The sequence below is a fragment of the Aegilops tauschii genome, chromosome 7, assembly GCF_002575655.3.
Source record: "Aegilops tauschii subsp. strangulata cultivar AL8/78 chromosome 7, Aet v6.0, whole genome shotgun sequence".
NCBI lineage: Eukaryota > Viridiplantae > Streptophyta > Magnoliopsida > Poales > Poaceae > Aegilops > Aegilops tauschii.
In genome coordinates, this window is record NC_053041.3 from 145711420 (window position 1) to 145733617 (window position 22198).

Below are 22198 nucleotides of genomic sequence, written 5' to 3' on the forward strand. Positions count from 1 at the left end.
AGAATCTGTTCGATCGGCCAGGTTAATTAGTATGCTGGAGTAGAGTGAGAGACTGAGAGTAGGGCACTTTGCAGATCGTCAGTAGTAATATGCTGAATGGAGTAATAAGAGCATCTCCAGCCATTCAGCCCCCCAGGGCGCCGAAAAAGAGCGGCCGGGGGGCGAATCGGCGCTAGATTGGCCCCTGGGGGCGACCTAGCTCCCAGCCACGTCCCCATGCCCCCCCCCCCCTCCCCAGCCGCGGCAAATTCAAACGTAGTCATTCCCGCGCACAAAATAAACGCCACAAATCCGGCGATCAAGCGGCCACAAGTTCGGCGATCGGATGAAAAGTTCGGTGTACAAAAAGCAGAAAGGACGCGCGTGCGCATCAGACAGCGAGGTCGGCCTCCGCCGTCGGCGGAGTCGGCGTGCGCGGGCTTGGCGGGGTCTCTGTGCTTGGTGGCGTCGGCGTGGCTTCTGTGCTGCGGGGAGTCTCGGCGGCATCATCGCTCGGGCTTGGCGAGGGCGTCGGCGTGGGCGTGGGCGTGGGCGGCGTCCTCGAGGGAAGCTGGTTCAGGATGAGGCCACGCTCCGCCAAGTACCACGCCTTGAACGCCTCGTCGTTTCTCTGGAGCTTGTCCGCCCCGCCCAGCAGGAAAGCCAGGTCGGTGTTCCTTTTCTTCGCGGCGACGTTGGTCCGGAGTAGGTCAAGCTTGGCGGCGCTGCTCGACATCAACGCCAACCACCGCGCGTTGGTCTTCTCTTCACGAAGGACGGCCCGGGCCTGTGCGTCGGCGAGGCAGTGCTCGATGGACTCCTGCACTCGAGCGGTGGCCGCGTCAGCGTGTTTCCCCTTCTTGGCACATTTGTTGCCGTCCGGCTGCCCTTCTGACACGCCCGGAGTCGGTGCGTCCGGCTTGTAGGTCTCCTTGGCCTTGTCGAGGGTGAGCCGGACTTCCGCCCACTTCTCGCACTTGTCAATGCGCTTGTAAACGTGGAGGTACTTGAATTCGGCGTCGCGGTTGCTCTGCCGATACAGGGCGAACATGCGCAGCAACTGCGCGGAGGAACAAACAGTTGGCGGGCGCAGACGACGAAGAGAGGCGGGAGACCGGCGTGGCATACCTGATCCTCAACGCTGGCGCCGCTCTCTGGGCAAGCCGCGACCTCCGCGACGACCCCATGCCATTTGTTGCACGCCCCTGGATACGCCCCCAATGGTTCGCCATCGCCTTCGAGCCACGCTGCATGTAGACGCCTTTGAAGTAGGGGTCGACGAGCTTGCGCTCGTCGAACTCAGCCTTGATGCGGTCCCAGTACGCCTCGATGCTCTGGTTCGTGCCGGTGGTCGGGTCGAGGCAGACGACTTTCCATGCTTCGGCGAGGCATTCCTCCTCCTTGGACGCCCACTTGATGCGCGGCTCGCCTGACCTGGCCGCCCGCTTCTTCTTCTTGCGCCCCTTCGCCGGAACAGGTGCCGGCTCCTCCTCCTCCTCCTCCTCCTCGTCCTCCTCCTCCTGCTCCTGCTCCTCCTGCTCGTCCTCGCCGTAGACGTAGCCGAGCTCGCCGTCCATGCCGCCGCTGAGATCCACCGTCTCGTCCTGGGTGACGAACCCGGGAGACGCGGCGGCTGCGGCTGAACCTGCCGCGATGATGTCGTGCATGTCGGCCTCGGTCTCGTCGGTGTCGCCGAGGTGCGAGAAGGGCAGCGCGCCACGGCGGAGTGGGGGCGTCGGGGAGGAAGCGTAGGCGGGCGGCGAGTAGTTGTATGGAGGGTACTGCACGCCGGCGAAGGCGGGCGAGGGCGTGCGCTGGGCCGGGTGTCCATGGGGGAAGGTGACGTTTGGGTTGAGCCCACCGTGCGCGTCCCCGTCGGCGTAGCCCGGCGAGGGCGATCCCCATGGCTGCGGCGACGGAGAGCCGACGCCTTGCTGGCCCCAGGGCGCGTACTGGGCGTGGCTGCCGGGTGGATTCATCATCCCCGCGCGAGTCGCCTCGGCCTCGGCTTGGTCCGCCGATGAGGCAGCCGCAGCCGCGTGCGCCGCGTTGTTGCAGGCCTTCTTGGCGATGGCCCTGTTCCGCCGGTCGGCGGTGACAGCCTCCCGTCGCTGAACTTCCGCCCTTCACTCGGCGTTTGACATGCCCGGTGGCTTGGACGGCGGCGCCCTCGGCTTCCTCTGCTTCTGCTGGGCGACGGAGGCGGTCGCGGTTGCCGCCGCGCGGGGGATGACGTACTTCTTCGGTGGCATGGCGGCCGGCTGGGAGGCGAGCGCGGGGGGGGGGAGATTAGCGGGAGGAAAGGAGAAAATGGGAGGGAAGTGGGGGGAAAGCGGGAAGAAACGGCGGGAATAGGCGCTGGACTCGCCGACAGGGCGGGCCCACGCGCCCTTTTCGCTTGTGTCGGCGCCCCAGGCGCCGCCCAGGGCGCCGAGTTCTGCCTGGGTCCGCCGGCACCAGTTTCGGCCCGAGCCGACGAAAAACGGGCTTCTGGGGGGCGACTGGACCGTTTTTTCGGCGCCGGCGCGAAAAAAACGCCTAGGGAGGGCCTGTTGGGGGCGCGGCTGGAGATGCTCTAACATACTACGAGAAAGGAAAGCAGATGATTCGAGCAAGTTGAATGGTATGCTTTGATCGATCCATGCTGCTCTCTCTCTCTCTCAGGCGAAAGCATAAAATACATCACTGTTCCCTCTGGCGGCAGCGGGAGGCCAATCCGGGCGCGAAACGTGACCATGCCATGATGCCACATCGACCAGGACACGCACGCTTGACTCTTTCCAACGCCTCGGGAAACAGGTCGAGATAGATGATAGCACCTTTTTATCCTCTTCCTTACCGGAAAGGCGCATGGCCTACTGGCCCGTAGATGTAGAGAGGTTGTCCCCACCATCCTCTTGAACTGCGAAATCAAAGCGCCTGTAATAGCCGGCCAAACCTAAGAAGCTGCGGACTTCTTTAACTGATTGCGAAAAAGATCAGTTGGCAATGTTCTTAATTTTGTCAGTTTCCGGTCCCTTTTCAGTGCGTACACCAACAACTCGTAAGCCGCAGCCACTTGGATTACATTACTCCTATACTTACTTATCACTTTGGCTAGCTTAAGCATCCATCGGCTCTGTTGGCTCACGCACGTCACCGGTGGGAGCTGTTTGTGGTTGGTATCATGTCATGTGGTTTTCGATCGGCGGTAGCGCGTCTGCGCGTGTGCCCCCGTCCCCCGGGGCTGGGCACCCGCACCACACCGGCGTCACCGCCTTGCCGTGGATGCGGAGGCCGCTCCGTTTTACTGAGTTCGCGTGCGTGTCACTGATGTGAGTGGGTTGCGGGACAAGCTGGCGCGCTCATCTTGCCTAGTGTCGATGTATGCAAGTACGTACGTGTGAGTAGTTTTCTGCCATCTAGACGGCATGTCGACATTTTGTTGACTCGTCCATACAAAATGTTTGCGAGAGAGGACCCGTATGTGCGGGCGCTGGGAGGCCAGGTCTATCTTACGGCATCTTTAAAGCGGACACTCAAATCTTTCGCAAACGTCTGAACTAAACTGTTCGGATGCAGTTTGCCATCCAACGTCATCCCGCATCGGTCCGTGGACCAGTCTGTTTTTTTCGCAAACTGAAAGCAAACTAGGGGCTTTGGGGGCTCATGGACTTCAAAAGGGGGCGGAAGTTTTAGGGAACAAGGTTGGATGGCCGGCTCCCGCATCACTGTTCGCGGACTGCTCTGAATCAGTCCGCAGACGGATAGTCGGCGTTGGAGAGACCCTTAGATCCCTTTTACGCACATCAAACCAGTTTAGATAGTTCAGAGTCTGACGCCCTAGATTAGGCAATATGACAACATAATTTTCATACTATATTAATGCTTTAGGGGCACCCATATTTCTATTAACGCCCTTGATTATGGCCGAGCAAACCTATTTTTATCAACCATGCCGATTCACGATCTCATTCCTCGATCACAACTTGATGTAAATATACATAAACAATTCCTGACATATGTTGGCTTCTAGTTCAAGGTATTTTTCCTAGGTTTACCATCACCTGAAAGATAGCAACGGTAGGGAGGAGTAACAAGATGGAGTGGAAACGGGTGGAACATAGCTATACGTGACAGGGAAAGAAATATTGTGTGTTGGTTGTTGCTTGCCCGGCTCAAGGTCCCGGTCTTCCACTTGCAGTTTGCAAGTGGCTGCATAAAGTATTGCAATGTGTACATCATCTCACTGTCTACATTAAGTATTGCAATGTGTAGAAGTATCTAGTACCGTATCATATCTCTTTGGTGATGCCACCGATAGTTCCACGCACTTGAAGTGTTGAGTATTCTTTGCCAACTTTGAAATAGTCATTTTTGGTCCAAGCTGGTCCATAGTCTAGCTTGCTAGTGAAGTATTGATGTACTCCATTTGTCTACATGTCACTATGTTCACTCCTGGCTAATTGTTGCAGTATAACTCTATAGCATCTCCCTTTGCTGTAGGGCAGACCTCTGCTGAAATTTGCACCGGCATATATAGTCTTAATTTGGATGTGACCCATGTGGATCCTCTACTGGGATGTCATCTGTCATGTTTTTTTTTCATCAGAGGCCATATTTGGTAAGCTTCTTTGTTGCTTAGCTCAGAGCTTTAATACCTGAAAAGGACAGGATTCTAACTACCAGCATTTTGAAAAAGGATTCCAACTACCCAAATGTTCTGTCCATTTCTTTCCATAAATGGGCTGCCCTCTCTCTTATTTCAAGAGGCATGATACTGTCTTTTCGTTGAGAAGACACATGATTCTTTCTTTCCTTTTTCCTTATTGTTCGCCTACTTCGTACGTACAGCAATAGCAATTTTTATAAATCAGAAACTGACTGTGTAGGTCACTCTGACGCGTTAAGGCGTGAACTGTGTATGCGAGATCCAAGATAGCACGACTGCCACCTCTGCACATGTGTACATTCATGAATGTACGTCTCAAAACATAAAATATACTTTCATACGCTTCTACATCGATCGATGATCTGGTATACGTATTCTAGTAGCGCAAGTGGCACTGCATGTGTTTATAAATGTTTAGTGACTAGTCAACATTCATTTAGATACTGGTGAATTCAAAGCTCACAAACTTGGAATATTTTGGTGAATGAGACTTGCACTGCCGAGTGGATTTTATCATACTATATGTGCCTACATCTGACGTGATGAGTTTGTAGCGAGTTGCAAATGTTTACCTCTGGATCGGGTAACTTCGAGACCTAAAAAATAAGAAGATTTCATCTGAACCTAGCCGGCCTTCGCCATTTTGGCTGAATAGTTAAACCTTTGGTCAACTCGTCTGCTTAGTTATATTTGCCTCATGGCAGGGAACCACGCATGCAGCTAGCATTTTGCTGGATTTAAGCTTTATAAACCAGTAACTACTCATGTAGAGTACTTAGTAACAAGCAAAAGTTGACCTCGTAGTATCCCATGTAGAGTCGCTTCACACCATACACTCTTGCCTCAAAACAAAAGAACACATCGTCAACTGTCAAGGTTGCACGCCACATTTTATTATACAGCTGACACATCTACAGAAACATGTACACGCACTGTCAACTGTCGAGGCTACACGCCAATGATGCCATGCTTTGTTGCAACGAAAAGATCTAATAAGACATGCTCCACCTTACATCCAAAAAAAATGAACCATATACTTCTTTAAAACTGCATGCATCAAGTGGTTGATCCAAAGTTTCTTAATTAGTGACAAACTAAATAAGGAAATTTCATTATTTAAAAACTCTTACGCTAAGGGTCTGTTCGGATCGCGCCCACGGTCAGCATGTCAAAATTAGGCACGCCAATAATTTGACAAACGATTTCATCACCTCCATCGCGCGGCTCAGGCCAACAAGCAGGCATAAAAGATGAACCAAGCGGCCAAAAAATTAGAGTGGATATAAAAGTCCGCTCCGATCCAAACAGTGCCTCATGCTAGCTCACCGCCAAAATTTTGGTAGGGCAGCCCTGCTGCATTCCAAATAGACTCTATATTTCGCTCTTTGCTAGCAATAGCTAGCGCTCGTTAACTAAAACTCCACACATGGGCTGGTACAATATGTCGGTTTTTGTTTTTTGCTTTTTTGTAGTCACTGCCCTAGCTTCGACCCGTGAAGTATGTCGGTATTCTTTTTGTTTTCTTGTAGTCACAGTCCCTCCTTATGTGGATTGGAGAAGTTTTTTTCTTTCTATTTTGATTTATTTTCCTTTCTTTCCTTTTATTATCCTGTTATTTTCTTGTCTCATCTTTCTTATTTTATTTTTCATTTCACTTCATTTATTTATTTTTCCTTCATGTTTTCTCTGGGGCTTTTATTTTCTTGTTTCACCTTTTCCTTTGTTTTCCTATGTTATTTATTATTTTAATTATTTTTATGGGAGTAGTACATTATATTACATCTGATGAATGGTTTTTTAAAAGCATGAACATGTCTTTAAGACATATGAACATTTGTTAAAATACAAAATTCATTTCAAATGCATGAATTTTGTCTTTTGACATATTAAAAATAATAAACCAATCTCATATCTCATAATTGTTTTTTCATGCGTGTAAGAAATGCACATATATTCCATTCAAAAAATATTTGCAAAAAAAAGGCGTACATGAGTAATAAAAAATATTGTATATGAACAGAAATGTTCATATAGCTCGGAAAAGATGCTTATGTTTTGGAAAAATAATGTTCACATATTTAAAAAAATCATTTATCTTGTAAAATTAGAAATTTATTTTATCTAAAATAACGGAGGGAAAAAAAGAGAAGTCCAATATATGGAAAAAAAATGTCAATGCATAGGTAAAACATATTCAGGCAAAAACAAACGTGTGTGGAAAAATGTTATGTTTCCATATGTTAAAAGAAATCTCCTTCCATTTTTTTAAAAAATCATCCAAATATTTTTCTGAAGAATGTTCTATATGAAAAACAAATGTTCATGAAATTTATTTAAACGTTCCATATGTTAAAAGAAATTTCCACCTATTTTTATAAAAAATCGTACATTATTAAAAAATACTCGTGTAATAAAAAAGTGTTGGAATATTTAAAAAATGCTAAGATAGTTTTTAAAATAATGATTGTGCAATTAGAAAAAATATTTTTGTTTTTATTAAAAGGTAATTTAGAACTTATATATTAAAATATATTCATACATATATGGAATAGATTTTTTGTGTTTTTGAAAAATATATTCACATATTCAAAGGCATTCTTGAATGTCGTAGAAACAATACTCGTGTGTTTTACCCAAGAGAACAGAGGAAAAGAAACAAAAAACTAAATGTGAAAGGAAGAATTAAAAAAGACAGAAACGAAAATAATATCAAAAATAAAACCAAAAGGAAGGAGAAGAGGGGGCACAAATAGAAGGAAAAGAGGGTGCACAAATAGAATCGAAATAAATAAATAGAAAATATTGTTGTGTTGTATTGGTTATGCTTCATGCAGTAGCGAGTGATAGGCGGAAAAGTGAAAACCCACCGGTCCACATGGGAGCCGACGAGTGCTAGAAAATGAGAAAACTACCGTTTGGGCCGATAGAATCGGGAACGACATGGGATGGGCACTACCTATTGCCCATTAAGAGCGAGGCATAGACGTGCCCAGCCATCAGGGCCTAGTGTGGGTATAGATGTGCTCCTTAAGTCGTACATCTACCCGTTTATAGAAGGGGTTTAGCGAAAGGATATATTGCATTCAATCTTTTTATGAACCCCTAAAAAATTAATATTTTTATGGGTAAAGGTAATTGTGTTTCTTTTCATTCCAAAGGGAGGCGAATATTTGCCTCATCTCATCAAGGAGAAGTTCGCGGAGCAAAGACAACAAAGGTCAATACAAAGGGATTAATCTCTGGTAAATAGCACTAAGTGTTTAGTGCCCATGATGCTCCGATTTCCAATGTCATTCTTGATGGAAGGCAAGGTGGCGATGTTGTTGAAGAATCGGAAGTTCCACTCGCACAAAACATCCTAGGATGGTGAAGGAGTCCATGGCCTTTATGTGAACGTTGGTAATTCTCGACGCACGAAATCGCCATGCCGTGACTGTTGGTAGATTATTTCATGAGTTGGTGTCAAGAGGTCTTATGAGCTCAACACTCATTGATCATGATCCAAATCCTTGAACTGTGTCAACATTTAAACATGAGATGCGCCACCATCTCCAGCTCTCTCTCTTTTGCAAAGCTGACAAAGGTTGCATTTTAGGCAACCATAAATGCCCCAATCTATCAAATGTCCAAGGATCTCTTGTAGGCAAGAGGCAGAAAAATATATTTGAATTTTCATTTAATTTCCTATATGTGGAGCACAGATAGGCCATGCCGAATATGTTTGATTGACCCACTAATTATTGGATAGGGATTTCTCCACATTAGATCGGTACAAAGTACATAATTGTTGTTCCAGGGAATGGAAATGGAAATGGAAGGAGAAACATAAAGTTGCGACAAACTGCCTGTCCAACCAATTTCGATTCGGTTTGTTCCGCGAACCAAGCAACAGGATGGCCAAAAATTTTGGACCCATTCCCTTTTGAGCCACTTGATTCCACAACAACCAAACACACCCAGTTCCCTTGCTTCCAAACATGACCTTACAAAGATATACAAACGAAAAAATCCCGTCGAAAAAATAATGAATCGGTCGGTCCATTACAATCAGTACAAAAAACAACTGATCTCATCTGTTTTTATCTCACAGAAGAAAGTACAACAACAACAACCAAAAAACGACTTTCTCTGCCGGCTATTTACACTGATGCACAAACAGGGTAACATTTAGCAGAGGATGTGAAACAAGAAAACCACTCTTAACTTTATATATTTTAACTTACACGGGCGCCTAATTCTGTAGATGCTGTCATTTGTTCGACCATTGGAACTCGATTTCCAGGTTCCTATTCGGACCACTCTTGCTCTCCGGCAGCAGGGTGTACTCTCCGGCGACTGACCCCAGCATGACGACCCGGTCGATCTGGATCGTCACCTTGCCAAACGATTTCTGCAACAACAGGCAGAGAGCTTGAGGATGCAAATACAGTGACGCGAGAAACAGCAGCAAAAGGATATGAAGTGGTAAATATAATGCATGTATATCACATTTCAGTACCTTTCCGAATTTGCTGTTGTTTTTGCAAGAGATATGAAGCTTCTGGCCCTTGGGAGGGCTGTCAAAAGCCCATGCAAAGGCCTCGTCCCATTCAGGTGACTCACCGGTCGAGACAATCTGAGTATAGCATCGAGTGGGTTAGGTCAATCAACTTTGTTACACGGCGTGCATGTGCGCACATGGTCAAGTGCAAAAAGAAGCTCAAAACCAAATATGCCTATATACATAATCATTAAGAAAATAAACTAGCAAATATTTATGCTTCAAGTTAAACACCAAATGCAGAGGCATTACGATCAGGAGTTATTCCAATTTCTACTGTCAATGGTAACATTGGAGACTGATGCACCGTATTTCAATGCTCCACTGCCTAGCAGTTGTCGTAAAATAAAGCCTCTATGTTCTACTATTCGCTACAGCATAGTGCTTTTGCATCAGGGTACCGTACGTACAGGACTAGCGAAACCCTGAGAGGACTAGATACCGAAGGTTTACCAAGAAATATCTCTCTTCCAAACATCATAGGCTTAAATAAATACTTGGAGGCATGACAGCACAAGAACTGGTAGGATCCTAATTAACCCATAAACCAATGTCCAAGCTTTGATATGGACTGCTGAACCATGATCTTGCTAATAGATCATAGAAGTGCACATAAAAACAAATAAATAAGAAAAAGTTAAACAATATTAACTACAGGCATAGCAATTATTTATTGCCAGCATGGAAGTACTAAATTGTGCTATAGACTTGTATCCCTGAAATTAGAAACGCAAACAATATAGACATACCTTTGTCAGCCTTGCTGGATTATTTCCAAGAGTAAGCTTGCAGAATGCACTAGCATTTCCCACTGATTGCCTCAGGTTGTTGCCACGCTTTATAGTAACTGTAAGTGTCCCAGGCAAGCACTGAAGTAGCAACTCTGCCTTCTCTTGAAACCGTGGTGGGCCAGACTGTATCAAGTACTGAAGTAGAGGAATAGCCTCTGAGGCAGCAACTGATTGAGCTTTAAATACTTCCGCTGGGCAAGCCGTCCATGCTTGTCTTAGCAGATATAGTGAATCCAGTGCTGCTTCTTGAGTTGCTTCAGAACCAGTTTTAAGGGATGTTACAAGATGTGGAATGCATATTGTAGCAGGCTCAGTGACTCTCAGACGAGGGAAATTGCTAAGTAAAGCATTGAGTGCTTTAAGATACTCCTCATTAGCACTCCCAGATGCCCATATATCCTTCTCAATTGAAGCTGCATACAAAGCACCATCATCAGGTAAATAAACTCTGGGTAGGAAATTAAAGCCACATTCCAGGGTGCCAGAAATAAATTGTTCTTCTTTTGGCTAGAAGATAAGAGTTAAAAACAATGCTATTTTGTGTAGAGAACCACTAAAATAGAATACTATCTTTTTTTCAAAGATGTTGCTTCGCTTTGCTATATATCATTTTGTTTGACTTGTTAATATTGAAGGCAGACTTTGACTTATATAGCATGAAAGGCACTGAAACACAACAAGTGATCCAACACAAACAAGAAAGGGGTATTGCTTTACCAGTTATAACTCTGACTGTTTCACTCGTGGCATACTCTTGGATAGTGTGGTTGTTGAATAGAAGTTTGACAAACATTGCTGCCTGAACAGAAGTATCAGGATTGCTTGAACTGATAAGGTCCAGCAAGACCTGGACGCCACCAGATTCTGCAACTGCTCTTTTATTTGCTCGGCTGTACATGACTAGATTCTGCAAGGCACAAATGGCTACCACTTTCATCTCTTCGGTTGGCTGGTCTTCAAGAAGATTGACCAGAGCACGGCATGCTGCGACGGCATCAGTAGAACGAGCAAGACCTTCATTTTGGAAAAGATCTCCAAGAGCAAGAGCAGCAAGCAATCTTCCCTGTTGAGACTGCGTCTGTGGATCCAGAAGGTACATGGATAAAGGTGCAATAGCATTTTTAGCAGCCTTCGCCTCCCTTATTCTTATGTTGTTCAGCAATGCCTCAATGAGTCTTGCAGCAGCTTCCTCACACTGATGACTCCTCAAGAGATCCAGAAGAGCTTCTACAGCACCACTCTCAGCCATTGCTTCTGCACTTGTTGAATCATCACTCTCCAATACAAGCAGGGCATTCAGTGCACCCACAACGGTACTTTCAGTCCCTGATCTGAGCAACTGCACTAGTACCGCAACAGGAACCTCAAGGAAAAACTCGGTACTGTACTGCAAAATGCTAGACAGGACAGCTGCTGCAGATTCCCATACAACATGAGGCAAAGGAGGATCAGATTGCAGCAGCACCTTGGACAACTCAAACACACCACCCTCCTTTGCAATTGTATTTGGCCAGGCTAATGCAAGATTAGCGAGAGCTTTTATAGCTCTCTGCTGTAAATTTGGCAAACCTGATGAGAGAATTTGAATGAGGGCAGGGATGGATTGCTCTGCTACTGTATCCTTCTGGAGGTGTTCTTCCAGGAGAAGATGAGATAGGAGCTCCGCAGCCAATTGTTGCACAGCTGGTGGAGATGAATTCAGTAAGGTAATGACTGGCTCAATTGTTTGCCGGGGTGTCAAGTTGTAATCAGCTCGGCATTCAGGATGCTCCAAAATATTGACAAGAACCTGCAAAGTGCTATACTGCCCCTCAGGACCAGTATCTGCCTTTGATAGCAGAGAGAAAAGAGGCTGTACTACTTTGGCTGCAGATGGGCCTTTTGCTATGCTAGCATTATTTGTCAAAATCCGAAGCATTTCCGCCAATGCGGTGCAAAGAAAATCTGGAGCATCATGAAGAATATCAAGAATGCTCTCAATTACACCAGCTTTAACCATTTCCAATTTGCAAGCCGGTCTATCTTTTCCAATCTTCACCAAAGCTCTGGCAACTGCCTCATGAAGCATGAAATTTTTGCCAAACAAAAGCCCAACAAGAGGAACGACTGCCCCATGCGCTGCCACTAATTCAGCGAGTTGTTCATCATCTAGGAGCTTATCCAGTGCACGGACTACAGAAAGCTGGGCCGGGTTAGCTTCACTAACCAGTAAACCGACCAAAGGTTCCACACAACGGGCTGCAGCCATTGTAGAGCGGATCCTTGTATTTGCAAACAAAACGCCGCACAGTTCAGCGGCATCACCTTTCAACTCAGCTGAACAATCTGAGGACAGAATCCGGCACAGAACATCCACTGCGTTCATCTCAACATCGGCAACTGCAAGTGCTCTTGACGGATTGTCACAAAGCAGTCTAACAAGTGCTGATATGGCTGCATGCTGCTCCCTCTCCATGCCAGTACTCAGAACTTCTACAAGCGGCTGAATAGCCTGTCGAGCTGACTCACTGTTCCTGACATGGTCTGCACAAAACAAACTTTCTAATGCCTTTGCCGCGCTATAGCGTGAATTTCTTCCTCCTAGACGAAGGACTGCCACAAGTTGGTTTACAGTACCAAGTGCTGATTCATGTTGCCTTATTTCCGCGCAACTAAAAAGAATGCCCAACAACTCAGTTGTAGCTTCTTCTGTTGCGTCTTGTGGGCTAAGTGATAGGTATTTGGTAAGTGCTTCTAGGATTCCAACTTCAGCCATCAGCAGCATGTTTGGAACACAATCAACAGCCAATTGTGTCAAAAGACCCAATGCCAAGAAAGGAGCACCAGGTCTTTCTGGAATGGGTTTAAGTAGATCAACAAGAAGAGGAATAGATTTTCTGGAAGTTGAACCAACCCTGATATCATCAACTCTGAATAGCCTTTCCAGCGTAGTTTCATCAGGATTAGGCACCAGCATGAATTCCTCTGATAACTCCAAGAGATCAGCTATATCAACATTAGCACATCCAAGCAAAGATATAAGTCCGGTGGCTGCTCCAGAATTAGCAACAGCCAGAAGAGTTCCTCTGCTACCGTTACTAACCAGACTTGCCAAAGCTTGTGCAGCAAAGTACCTGTATGCTGGCTCGTCTGACCTTAACAAGTTTGAGAGCACAGGAATTGAATGGGATGCTGAATTAGATCGATTGACCTCTCTTTCTTGAAATAGCAATGCAAGAAGTAAGGCACAGACCCATGCGGTATTATCTTCTTCACCCTGATAAAAGCATAAAGATACATTACGAGCAGTCCCAGAAATTGAAAGGAAAACAAAAACTTAACAAGCTATGAGCAACAAGACAATGCATTATGTGTACATAAAAACTAGCAAATGAATAATTTAAGTTTTATTAGATAATTTGCGGTGGATCCTTCCTCGTCAAAATGAAAAATTTAGGGAACTGAACTAGTCAGCTGCAGCGCAATATAATGTCAAAAAATTAACACAGACAAAAATGAATACCATGAGAACTTCCAAATGCCAATCATGATGTCCAACCAAAAGAATCACAATGTAAAGTTACTTTTGATTTTATCTAATTTTGAAGTATGTGAGGCATTAAAGGGTGTAAACTATCTTTCGATATGAATACCAAAATAAGTCTTCTATCTGATAAGAATTTGGAGACCAGTGCAGGAGTAAGATATATGATGGGTCTCCAGAAGTAGTATTAGACAAGTCTCAAAAGCAAAATACCAAACAGAACTTATCATGTCTAATCGAGCACAGAATTTTATTATCGTTATGTTGTATGCAGAACTCAGTGACATAGCTATGCTATCCAAATAGAACTTGAGAGTTGATTCAGTTGATCGTGTACTTCACAACACAAGTATGGTCGACGATACCACAAATCTTTTCTTTTGAGTGTCAATTCAGTTAGTTGCTACAATTCAAGTTTTGAATATTTGGACACAACGAAACGAATGCAAGTTCAAAAAGATACCCCAAATAAAATAGATGGCAAAGACAACTAGCTTAGAAAATTAGAACTCCTCAACAATGGTTCATACTGTTGCGAACTGAAGTGACTAAATGTACTGTGCCAGGGGATATGTGATTGGTTCGATATGGTTTAAAGCCCATCTCAGAAGAAGAATGAGAGAACTGCTTGGTTTTGGAAATATCCATTTAAAGGAAGCGCTTCATTTCTGTCAACTTTTCATTAGCTCTTCTGTTTAGTCATGCCAGGTTATGTAGGCCTTTGGTTCCTCTGGAACCTTTATTCAAAATAATGTGCATTACAATGAAGAGTAACAAAAAGGACAAACATGGGATCGTATGCACAGGCAATGATTGTGCCAAGGAAACACTAGTCCCTGGAATTGTGAAGATGAATCAACACAAGCTAATGTTTCATGGAAAAGTATGAAACTTTACTCAAGGCACTGAGACTTAGCAGGTGATAATTAAATCAATGTTCCTTATAGCTGTACAATAGATGGAATGGTAGAAATCAGTTAGGTAGGAAGTGATCCATCCAATCTAAAATAAGTTATTGCCTACATAAAACCTAAAGATTATTCAGTCTATAAGCAAATTTAGGAGCAAAATTCAAAAACAAAGGAGCTCTGAATGTAAACTGGGTATGTAATGCAAGATAATGAAGTGTGTAAGAGATACTAACATTCACATACCAACTTGCATATGTACAAAGAATAAGGAAAAATGGAATAACTAGCATCCACATACCACATATAGAAATGCATTTTGAGAAATCTTCTCAGTGAGCATTTGAACTGCTCCAGCTTCTAGAATTTCTGCTCTTGTTTTGTCGTCATGGCGAGCAAAGACAGCAAGTAGCCAGAGTGGAATCATGTTACCCGAGATAACAGCAGTGTGGGGCACCATTTCAGTATCACTGCTATTTTCTTTTGAGTGCCTGGAAATTTTAATGTCTGCTATACTTTCACCATCTCCATTTTCAGAAGGTAAGTTTGCTGTATTGATCATACCAACTAGAGAATGAATTAGCTGAATGTACAGGCTTGAATCACTCAGTATCTCAATCTGCTTTTGACAATGCTCTTTTGCTGCACAAACAAGAAGAGCACATCCACCAACTTTAACTTTCAGAAGGTTAGAACCAATGACCCGCCGTGCTGCTGATGATATGCAACCTGGGATTTCAGAAACTAAACCACCCACAACATCATGTTGGTCCAAACAGAGCCTTGACAAAACTTCTATGGCTTTATCTTGCAAGGCGGGTACTGCATCAGCTACACAAGAAACAAGGGGAAGTATGGTGTGGGGATTTTCTGCAAGAGCTGTCCAGGGAGCCTTTGTATGCCCACTTGACACCTTCGATCTTGATAATAGCACCAGTGCATCAAGAACTTCTGATGTTGCCGAAGCATCACCATCAGCAGCTTCCAAGAGACCAGCTAGAGCAAGGACAGCACCAGAGCGATTAATAGTATCTGAGATAGCTTGGTTAATGGGTCGGCACTGCAAAAGGCGAGCTATTGCTGCTGCTCCATGAATTCTTCCATCAAGAGTACCCTCCTTAAGAACACGAGTTATAGGGAACATAATTTCTTCAAAAGATACCAGCGCAGACAATTCATGATCAAGAAAAAGGTTTGCCAAAGCTCGGGTTGCTTGCTCTGCTACTTCAAGAACTGTTGAACTTGCAAGTGAGACTAGTGGAGCAAGTGCATCCCGTCCAACTGCAGCAACCTCCTTATTTTGCTTGACTGAAAGAAAAATGGCAGCAAGGCAACATGAGGCCTCCATTAGTATTCTGTCGGACTGCACGTCAATCAGTTTCATGACTGACCAAAGTGTCTTCACTGCAATATGTGTTTCTCGCAAGTCTTTGCGGCAATGGAATAGACCAGCAAGAGCAGATGCTGATGTAGCCTGAGTTTCTTCTTTTGGGGAGCTTAGAATTTTGATCATCGTCTCAACTGCATCATTTGCAGCACTTCCTTCATGCAGAATATCATTAAGTGGTGCAACAGAAAGCAAGCTTTTCAAAGCATCAAGAACATAAATTTTTGATTCAGGCTGTTCACTTGTCAACAGAGCAGATAACTGACTAATAGTTCCAGTATCTGACTTGTGAATGAGATGATTCAGTGTTTTGGATGCTATCTCTTTGCCGTTGTCACTTCCGTTTTTGAGAAGCCATAGCAAAGCAGGAACTGCATCAGCACTTTCAACACATGCTCGTATGTCTTCACTGTGATTGCATAAATTGCCAATGATGGTTGCTGAATCTTCTTTAGCTTTCGGAGAACCAGTTTCTAATATTTGAACAAGAGGAGGTATACCACCAGCAGCAGTGATAGCCCATTTGCACTCATCATTCTCCTTTGACAGAAGAGCGAGCAGAGCAACAGCACATTCCTGCTGCTGTTCTGAGGATAGACCAAGTAAGGAAATCAATAGCTGAACACCCTCACGGCCTTGCAGAGCTTGCCATAAATCACAATCTTTCTTGCAGAGAGCAAAGAGTGATGTCATCAGGTCATCTTGCACCTCAGTGCCTGCCATGGTTATCAAACCAACAAGCAAACGTTTTGCATCAGAATCTGCAAGTGTCTTGCAGAGAACTGGGTTACTATACAAGCTGGCCAAAGCTTCAATTACACGTTCCTGTACAAGGAAGGGCGCCTTAGGCTTGAACTGTTTCATTAATGTCTTCTCAATGACCAGAGGGTCTGATGCACTGATTGATTCTGCGTTTATGTCATATATCATCAAGGCTGAGGCTAATGCACCAAGAGTGTCAGCAATCTGTGCAGAGGAAGAGCATGATTGAAGACTTTCACCAAGGCTTGAGATTACATAAGATAAACCACCAGAAATATTTGCTAATGCACACATCGCATTTTCTTGCAGTGCTTGGGCAGATTCTCCGTGCATGAACTCTTTTGATGGAGCAATAGTAGCATTTATAAGAGCAGGAATCCCATTAGAGCTAGCTACCTCACGCCGAGCTTCTTTACTCTGCGCAGAAAGGGATTTCAGAGCACCAGCAGCTTCTGCTCTAATGGAAGTTTCATTACCAGGACCAAGCAACTTTAGGAGCTGTTTTGTTGTTTCTCCTGATAAAATTTTTGAACAAACTGATGAGTCTTCCATCATTAAGGCCCCAAGAAGATTGCACACATTTGCTAGGGTATTTGTCTGTCCAGAACCAATCAACTTTATAAGTATATCAACCCCACCACACCGCACAGTTGCTGACCAAAACCCCTCTGTGCTTTTTGACAAGTTCTTCAGTGCTCCGGTTAGCAGGCCATCCACCAAACTCTCATTCTTGAGGCTAACTTTGAGTTGCTCCCACAGTACTGGGACAACATTTTCTGTTGAGAATATCTTTGAACCAACATGATCCCTTATCCCACCTTGAGAAACAGCATAAATTGTTTTGGCAGCTGCGGTCTGACTTTCAGCTGACTTGGACCTGAGAAGAGCAAGCAACGGAGGGATGCAACCACCAAGCAGAACCTTCACTCTTAGCTCCTCTTCTTTGCAAAGAGATCCAAGAACAGTAGCAGACAGCATCTTAATTCCAGATGAGCCAGACCTGAGGAGAGAAACAAGTATTGGAACAGCCTGTGAATGCGACGCAACAGCTCCAAATGCAGTATCACGTGTTTGAACAAGATCCAATAACTGCTTCAATGAGCTTTCTTTTTCTTGAGTGGACGAAGAACTCTGCCGCAACTGCTCAATACAATGAGCAACACTTGAAAGTGTCTCCTCATCCTCCATATTGACTCGGTTCCTGCAATTAGATATGATCAGACTTAGTTCTAGTGTCCAATACTTCGCAATGATTTTGATGTGGTATAATTTACAAGAGCGTAATAGTTTATCAACAGTTCACAGCTAAGATACTACTTCATCTGATCCAAACTTTATTCAAAACATACTCTGACCATCAATTTCTGTATAAAAATGTCGCCTCACAGAGAAATAATTATATAAGTGTATTTCATGATAAATCTAGTGATATCAATTTGATGTTTTGGATGCTGGTGATTCTTTTCTAATAGATGGTCAAATCCACATGGCATTTTCATTAAACAGGTGTACCAGATGATTTATAAATGTTGTGTGATCCTCTGCCAAGATGACTTCGCTTAATGGCTTAACGCAATGGTCAACAAACTTAAGACAGCCTGCAAGCAATGGTGCTTGGCTGTTTCCCACGCTCTCCCATAGCTCTTGCATCTATGTATTTGTCGTTTTAGGTCTAGATTACCCCCTCTTTGTGTTTATCGCTCAGTTGTCTATGCAGTTCTCCTGCATGATTTGGAAAGAAAAGGAAGTTATGTGATCTCTCGTTTCTAACATGTTTCCTGGAACGCCCATTGGCTGCTGCACGTTACTCTGCTTTGATCTTGATCTGTTAGTTTGATTAGGAATTTATCCCTTTAAAAAATGTTCGAGTTAGATTTGAGTTTGAGATAGAGTTAGTCTTAAGTGACAAGTCAATGCGTTTACATTTTAACTTATGAGATCAAGGAAGAAGGAATAGTTAGAATTTTGCTCATGAAAAAACTTCTCTTCCATATGTGGTCAATTTCTGCATATTCAAGTATCTCATTTCCTTCAAGATGCACTGTGCCCTTTACTCTCTCGTGAGGTAAAAAAAGAACTCGACCAACCGGCACTAGCATCCATGGGATGTTAAAAAGAAAATACAAGGAGCACACTCCGCGGAGGCGAAGCCTTGGACATGGGTAGACTAGGCATGCACTCCCGTTCTAGGCGACTGAGCAACGCTCAAGTTCCCCTCTTTGTGAAGGTTCAAAAAAATTCCAAATTGCATTCCTGCCTTTGAATATAAAATTGCAGGACCTATTTAAATCGACAATAGCACCTTATTACAATTGTAATATCGTAAATCAAATAACCAATGCAATTGCGTATCTAAATGTAGGTGTAGGTGTTGACTTTTGTTGCTTTCGTAATTTCTTACACATCCAAGTAATGTTAAACCAGGGCATCAGAAAACTTTTATCTAGCGGTCCTTTTATTTGGAGCAGAAATTTGTTGAGCTGCAGGGTAGTTGTTATAGACTATTAATTTCCATTTCCCTACTAGCTTGGTTGACATATAAGTTACTTCTAAAAACATACCCCTTAAGTGGACAAAATGGACATTTTAGTAGTCATGTCTTTTTCCCATTTGATATTCAGGAATTCTAAGATCACCTTGTGACGATTTTACAGTTGTTATATTGCATGCTGTTATATGAAAGAAAAGTCCAAGCAACAGAGACATATCAAACAGAAAAACAATAAGAGAAGGTAAGACCGTAAGAGTAGTGGAAACGTTGTTGTGATAAATCACATTTCATCAATCATGCTATAGACGACTACGAGCATTTTGCACTACAGAGTACAAACCAAGAAAGAATCACAACTTACTTGCCCATTCTCATGACCGAGACAGGAGTTGGTGGCTCTGAATCTTGAACCTTATCCTGTTAATAGCCAAGCAGGAGTGATTAGCATTAAAGACTCCAAGACATAGTACTAGATTTAAATGAAGGCTTTTGAACATCAAATAATCATTACAGTACTTTAAAATGTACAACGTAACAACAGTGGATACAATTTAATGACTCCAAAACATAGGTCGGGTGTTCAAAATGATGATCATGTTGTCAGATCAATCCCATATTTTCCCTCAAAGTGCAAGCAAGACTGAAAACAATCATCATTCTTGCAGAGTGATAAATCACTGTTCTCTAGTACATGAAGTCTCAAGAATATGTATCTAGTTGATGGAAATCACATGCTTACGGATAATTTGAAAAGAACTATAGAAGAGTTATGACAAGAGTGTTTCAAAGATGCCTATGAAATCACTGTAGAAATATGTAGTGATAACAACAGTATTGAAGTTTCATGACAGGCACTTTATCACAACTCCCTCTAATTACAGGAAAGCATAACAGAATTTTCTATGGCATGACTTCATTCACTTTTGCAAGTTCCAGAATAACATCTCCAGATTATAGTTGGTCAAATTACTTACAGGGCATGACTTAATACACAAAAAGCTAAGATGGAACGAGATAAAAGTTAGGGAAATCCACAGAGATGAAGAAACAAAAAGGCGTGTATTGTCCATCAAACATAGGTCCACACAAAAATGAACCTGAGATTCAGTACATCAAGACCATGCAAAAGATGCGGCAACAAAAATCCAGCCATTCAATCAGTACATCTTTTACACGCTTTTGCTTCATCTAAAATAGCTACATGCCTACGGCACAAGAAAGCTTTCCAATGCCTATAAATGCCAAAAGTTAACACAACACGAGCATATGGATTTATTGAGCCCATTTTTCGCCATCACCCGAGTGAACATGCATGGCCCAGACCAGAAGAAATGAAGAATGCTACTGCCACTAATGCCAAAAGAAGGTAACAGCTCCCTAGCTCCTTGATCTCAAGATAGACATCGAAACTATTGTCTGTCGACAGTAAAAGTCGATAGACCTGGTTGAAAGGAACCCCCAAAGCTTAAAATTCGACCGATACGATACCCAGGCCGGACTTGTATCAAGTAGGCTGGCAAGTGACAACCGATCTCACTCTCAAAGAGTATCCTTATCCCACTACTTTACTATTTAATCACGGAAGCGAAGATTGCAGTTGAAGAAAGACTCTGAAAGCGACAGGCTGCCTGCCACTCTCTACTACTCAGAACCACGACGTCCAGCAGCAAGAGGGGCACCTACCAGATCTGCGCCGCCGTTGGTTCCATTGAACCTCCACGCTAATGCCGCCGCCATGTTAGGTGTCCGTGACCTCCTCGAGCCGAGCAGATCAGGCTACCCGCTTCTTCCTCACTGCCTCCGAGCTCTCAACCTGAAACCGACAGTAAAAGTAAAAAGAAAAAACGGCTGCGTCAGATCCACGCAGTGAAGAGCAATCCCGTTCGGCACTGAGCTGTGCCCGGATTTTGCGTCGGGCGCAGCTGACCACCGGCGCGCGGCCCCAGATCTAGCCGCGGGCGGACGCGGCAGCTGCCGCCGCCGAGCGGATCACCGACACTCCCAATTTCTCACACCAGCTCCCACGAATCGCCTCATTGGACGCTGATCAGCCCGCAAATCCCTCGAGCGACCGCCTAGATCACGCACCCTCGCGCGCAATCCCGGAGCTCGACTGGAGCAGCACACCACTGCTACCCGCCATTTCCGGAATCACCGCGGAAGAAAAACCAAAGGAGAATCGGAAGATTGTCGCAAACCTCTCATGGAACCGGCGCGAGATTTTCGCGAGGAATCTCCGGGAGTTGGCCGGCCTTCCTGCTGCTACGCCGTCAGTGCAGATCCAGTGGGGAGGGGGGCGCCGCCCATGCACACACACACACAGACGAGAGAGAGAGGCGTCGTCTGTTACGCTCTCGATCTTTTTTCCCTCCCTGGCGCGGAATTATATTATTAACGCTAATTATCGGGGGCCTAAAAGGGAGCCGCAATTTATATAGCCAGTGGCAGTGAGTGAGCGCCCCTCTTCTCTTCTTCCCAGCGCAGCGCAGCGACCTACCGCCGACGCCGACAGTGGCTGGCACTGGGGGGCAACCCGGTTTGGAGCTTTCTACTGGCACTCTTGCACAATCACCCTTCCCATGTTTCACATTTACAGAAAAAAGACTAAAGTTTTATTTTTTGTTTGCACATTCAGGAATTCTCGGATAAATATGTTCATATGCGTTGCAGAAATTTCAGAGGTAATTGCTGTACAAAAAGAATTATAAAATTTTGGCCCGATGATAAAAAAAACTTTGCTCAGGGTGAGCTTAACAGCTCAAGCTAGATTTTATAGGTAACTACACTTCCATAAAGAAAAAGGTAACAAATGGTACTGCATAAGATGTTTCGTTTCTCAAGGGTGTATATGCAACATTTTGATTTTTCTAGTTTAAGCCGTGTCGATTGGACTAAACAAAACAGATTGTAAGCTGGTAGAGGTACGGCGTTTGTTGATTAGTGCCAGTCTGCATGGGCTGGAGGGGTTTTGTCTTGCAGAGCCAAGAAAATCAACAGGTAGGGTAGGGTAGGGTAGGAGGGAGAGGTATCCGCCAACTTGTGCATAGCTGTAAAACTAGCGGAGGGTGTTTTCGTCCGATCCTCTTCCTTCAGCAGAGCATCTGCACGAGCTGATTAGTTCGTGTCACCACCCTTATTTTCTTCCCTTCATTTGTGGCGCGCCGTT

At 44.5% G+C, this 22198-nt stretch overlaps 1 protein-coding gene and 1 pseudogene across 1 annotated transcript; both read right to left on the reverse strand.

Annotated features, from left to right (window-relative positions):
• Positions 1-370: 370 nt before the first annotated feature.
• Positions 371-3558, reverse strand: LOC141026944 (uncharacterized; annotated as a pseudogene).
• Positions 3559-8624: 5066 nt separating this feature from the next.
• On the reverse strand, positions 8625-21542 carry LOC109760291 (protein CELLULOSE SYNTHASE INTERACTIVE 1). The gene is made up of 8 exons (XM_020319114.4): positions 21231-21542; positions 20716-20845; positions 19394-19449; positions 14694-17742; positions 10679-13217; positions 9920-10374; positions 9129-9245; positions 8625-9020 (listed from the first exon to the last, which is right to left on the reverse strand). Exons 2-8 carry the CDS (start codon positions 20767-20769, stop codon positions 8880-8882), a joined length of 6411 nt encoding a protein of 2136 aa, XP_020174703.1. The 5' UTR covers positions 20770-20845; positions 21231-21542; the 3' UTR covers positions 8625-8879.
• Positions 21543-22198: the final 656 nt, after the last annotated feature.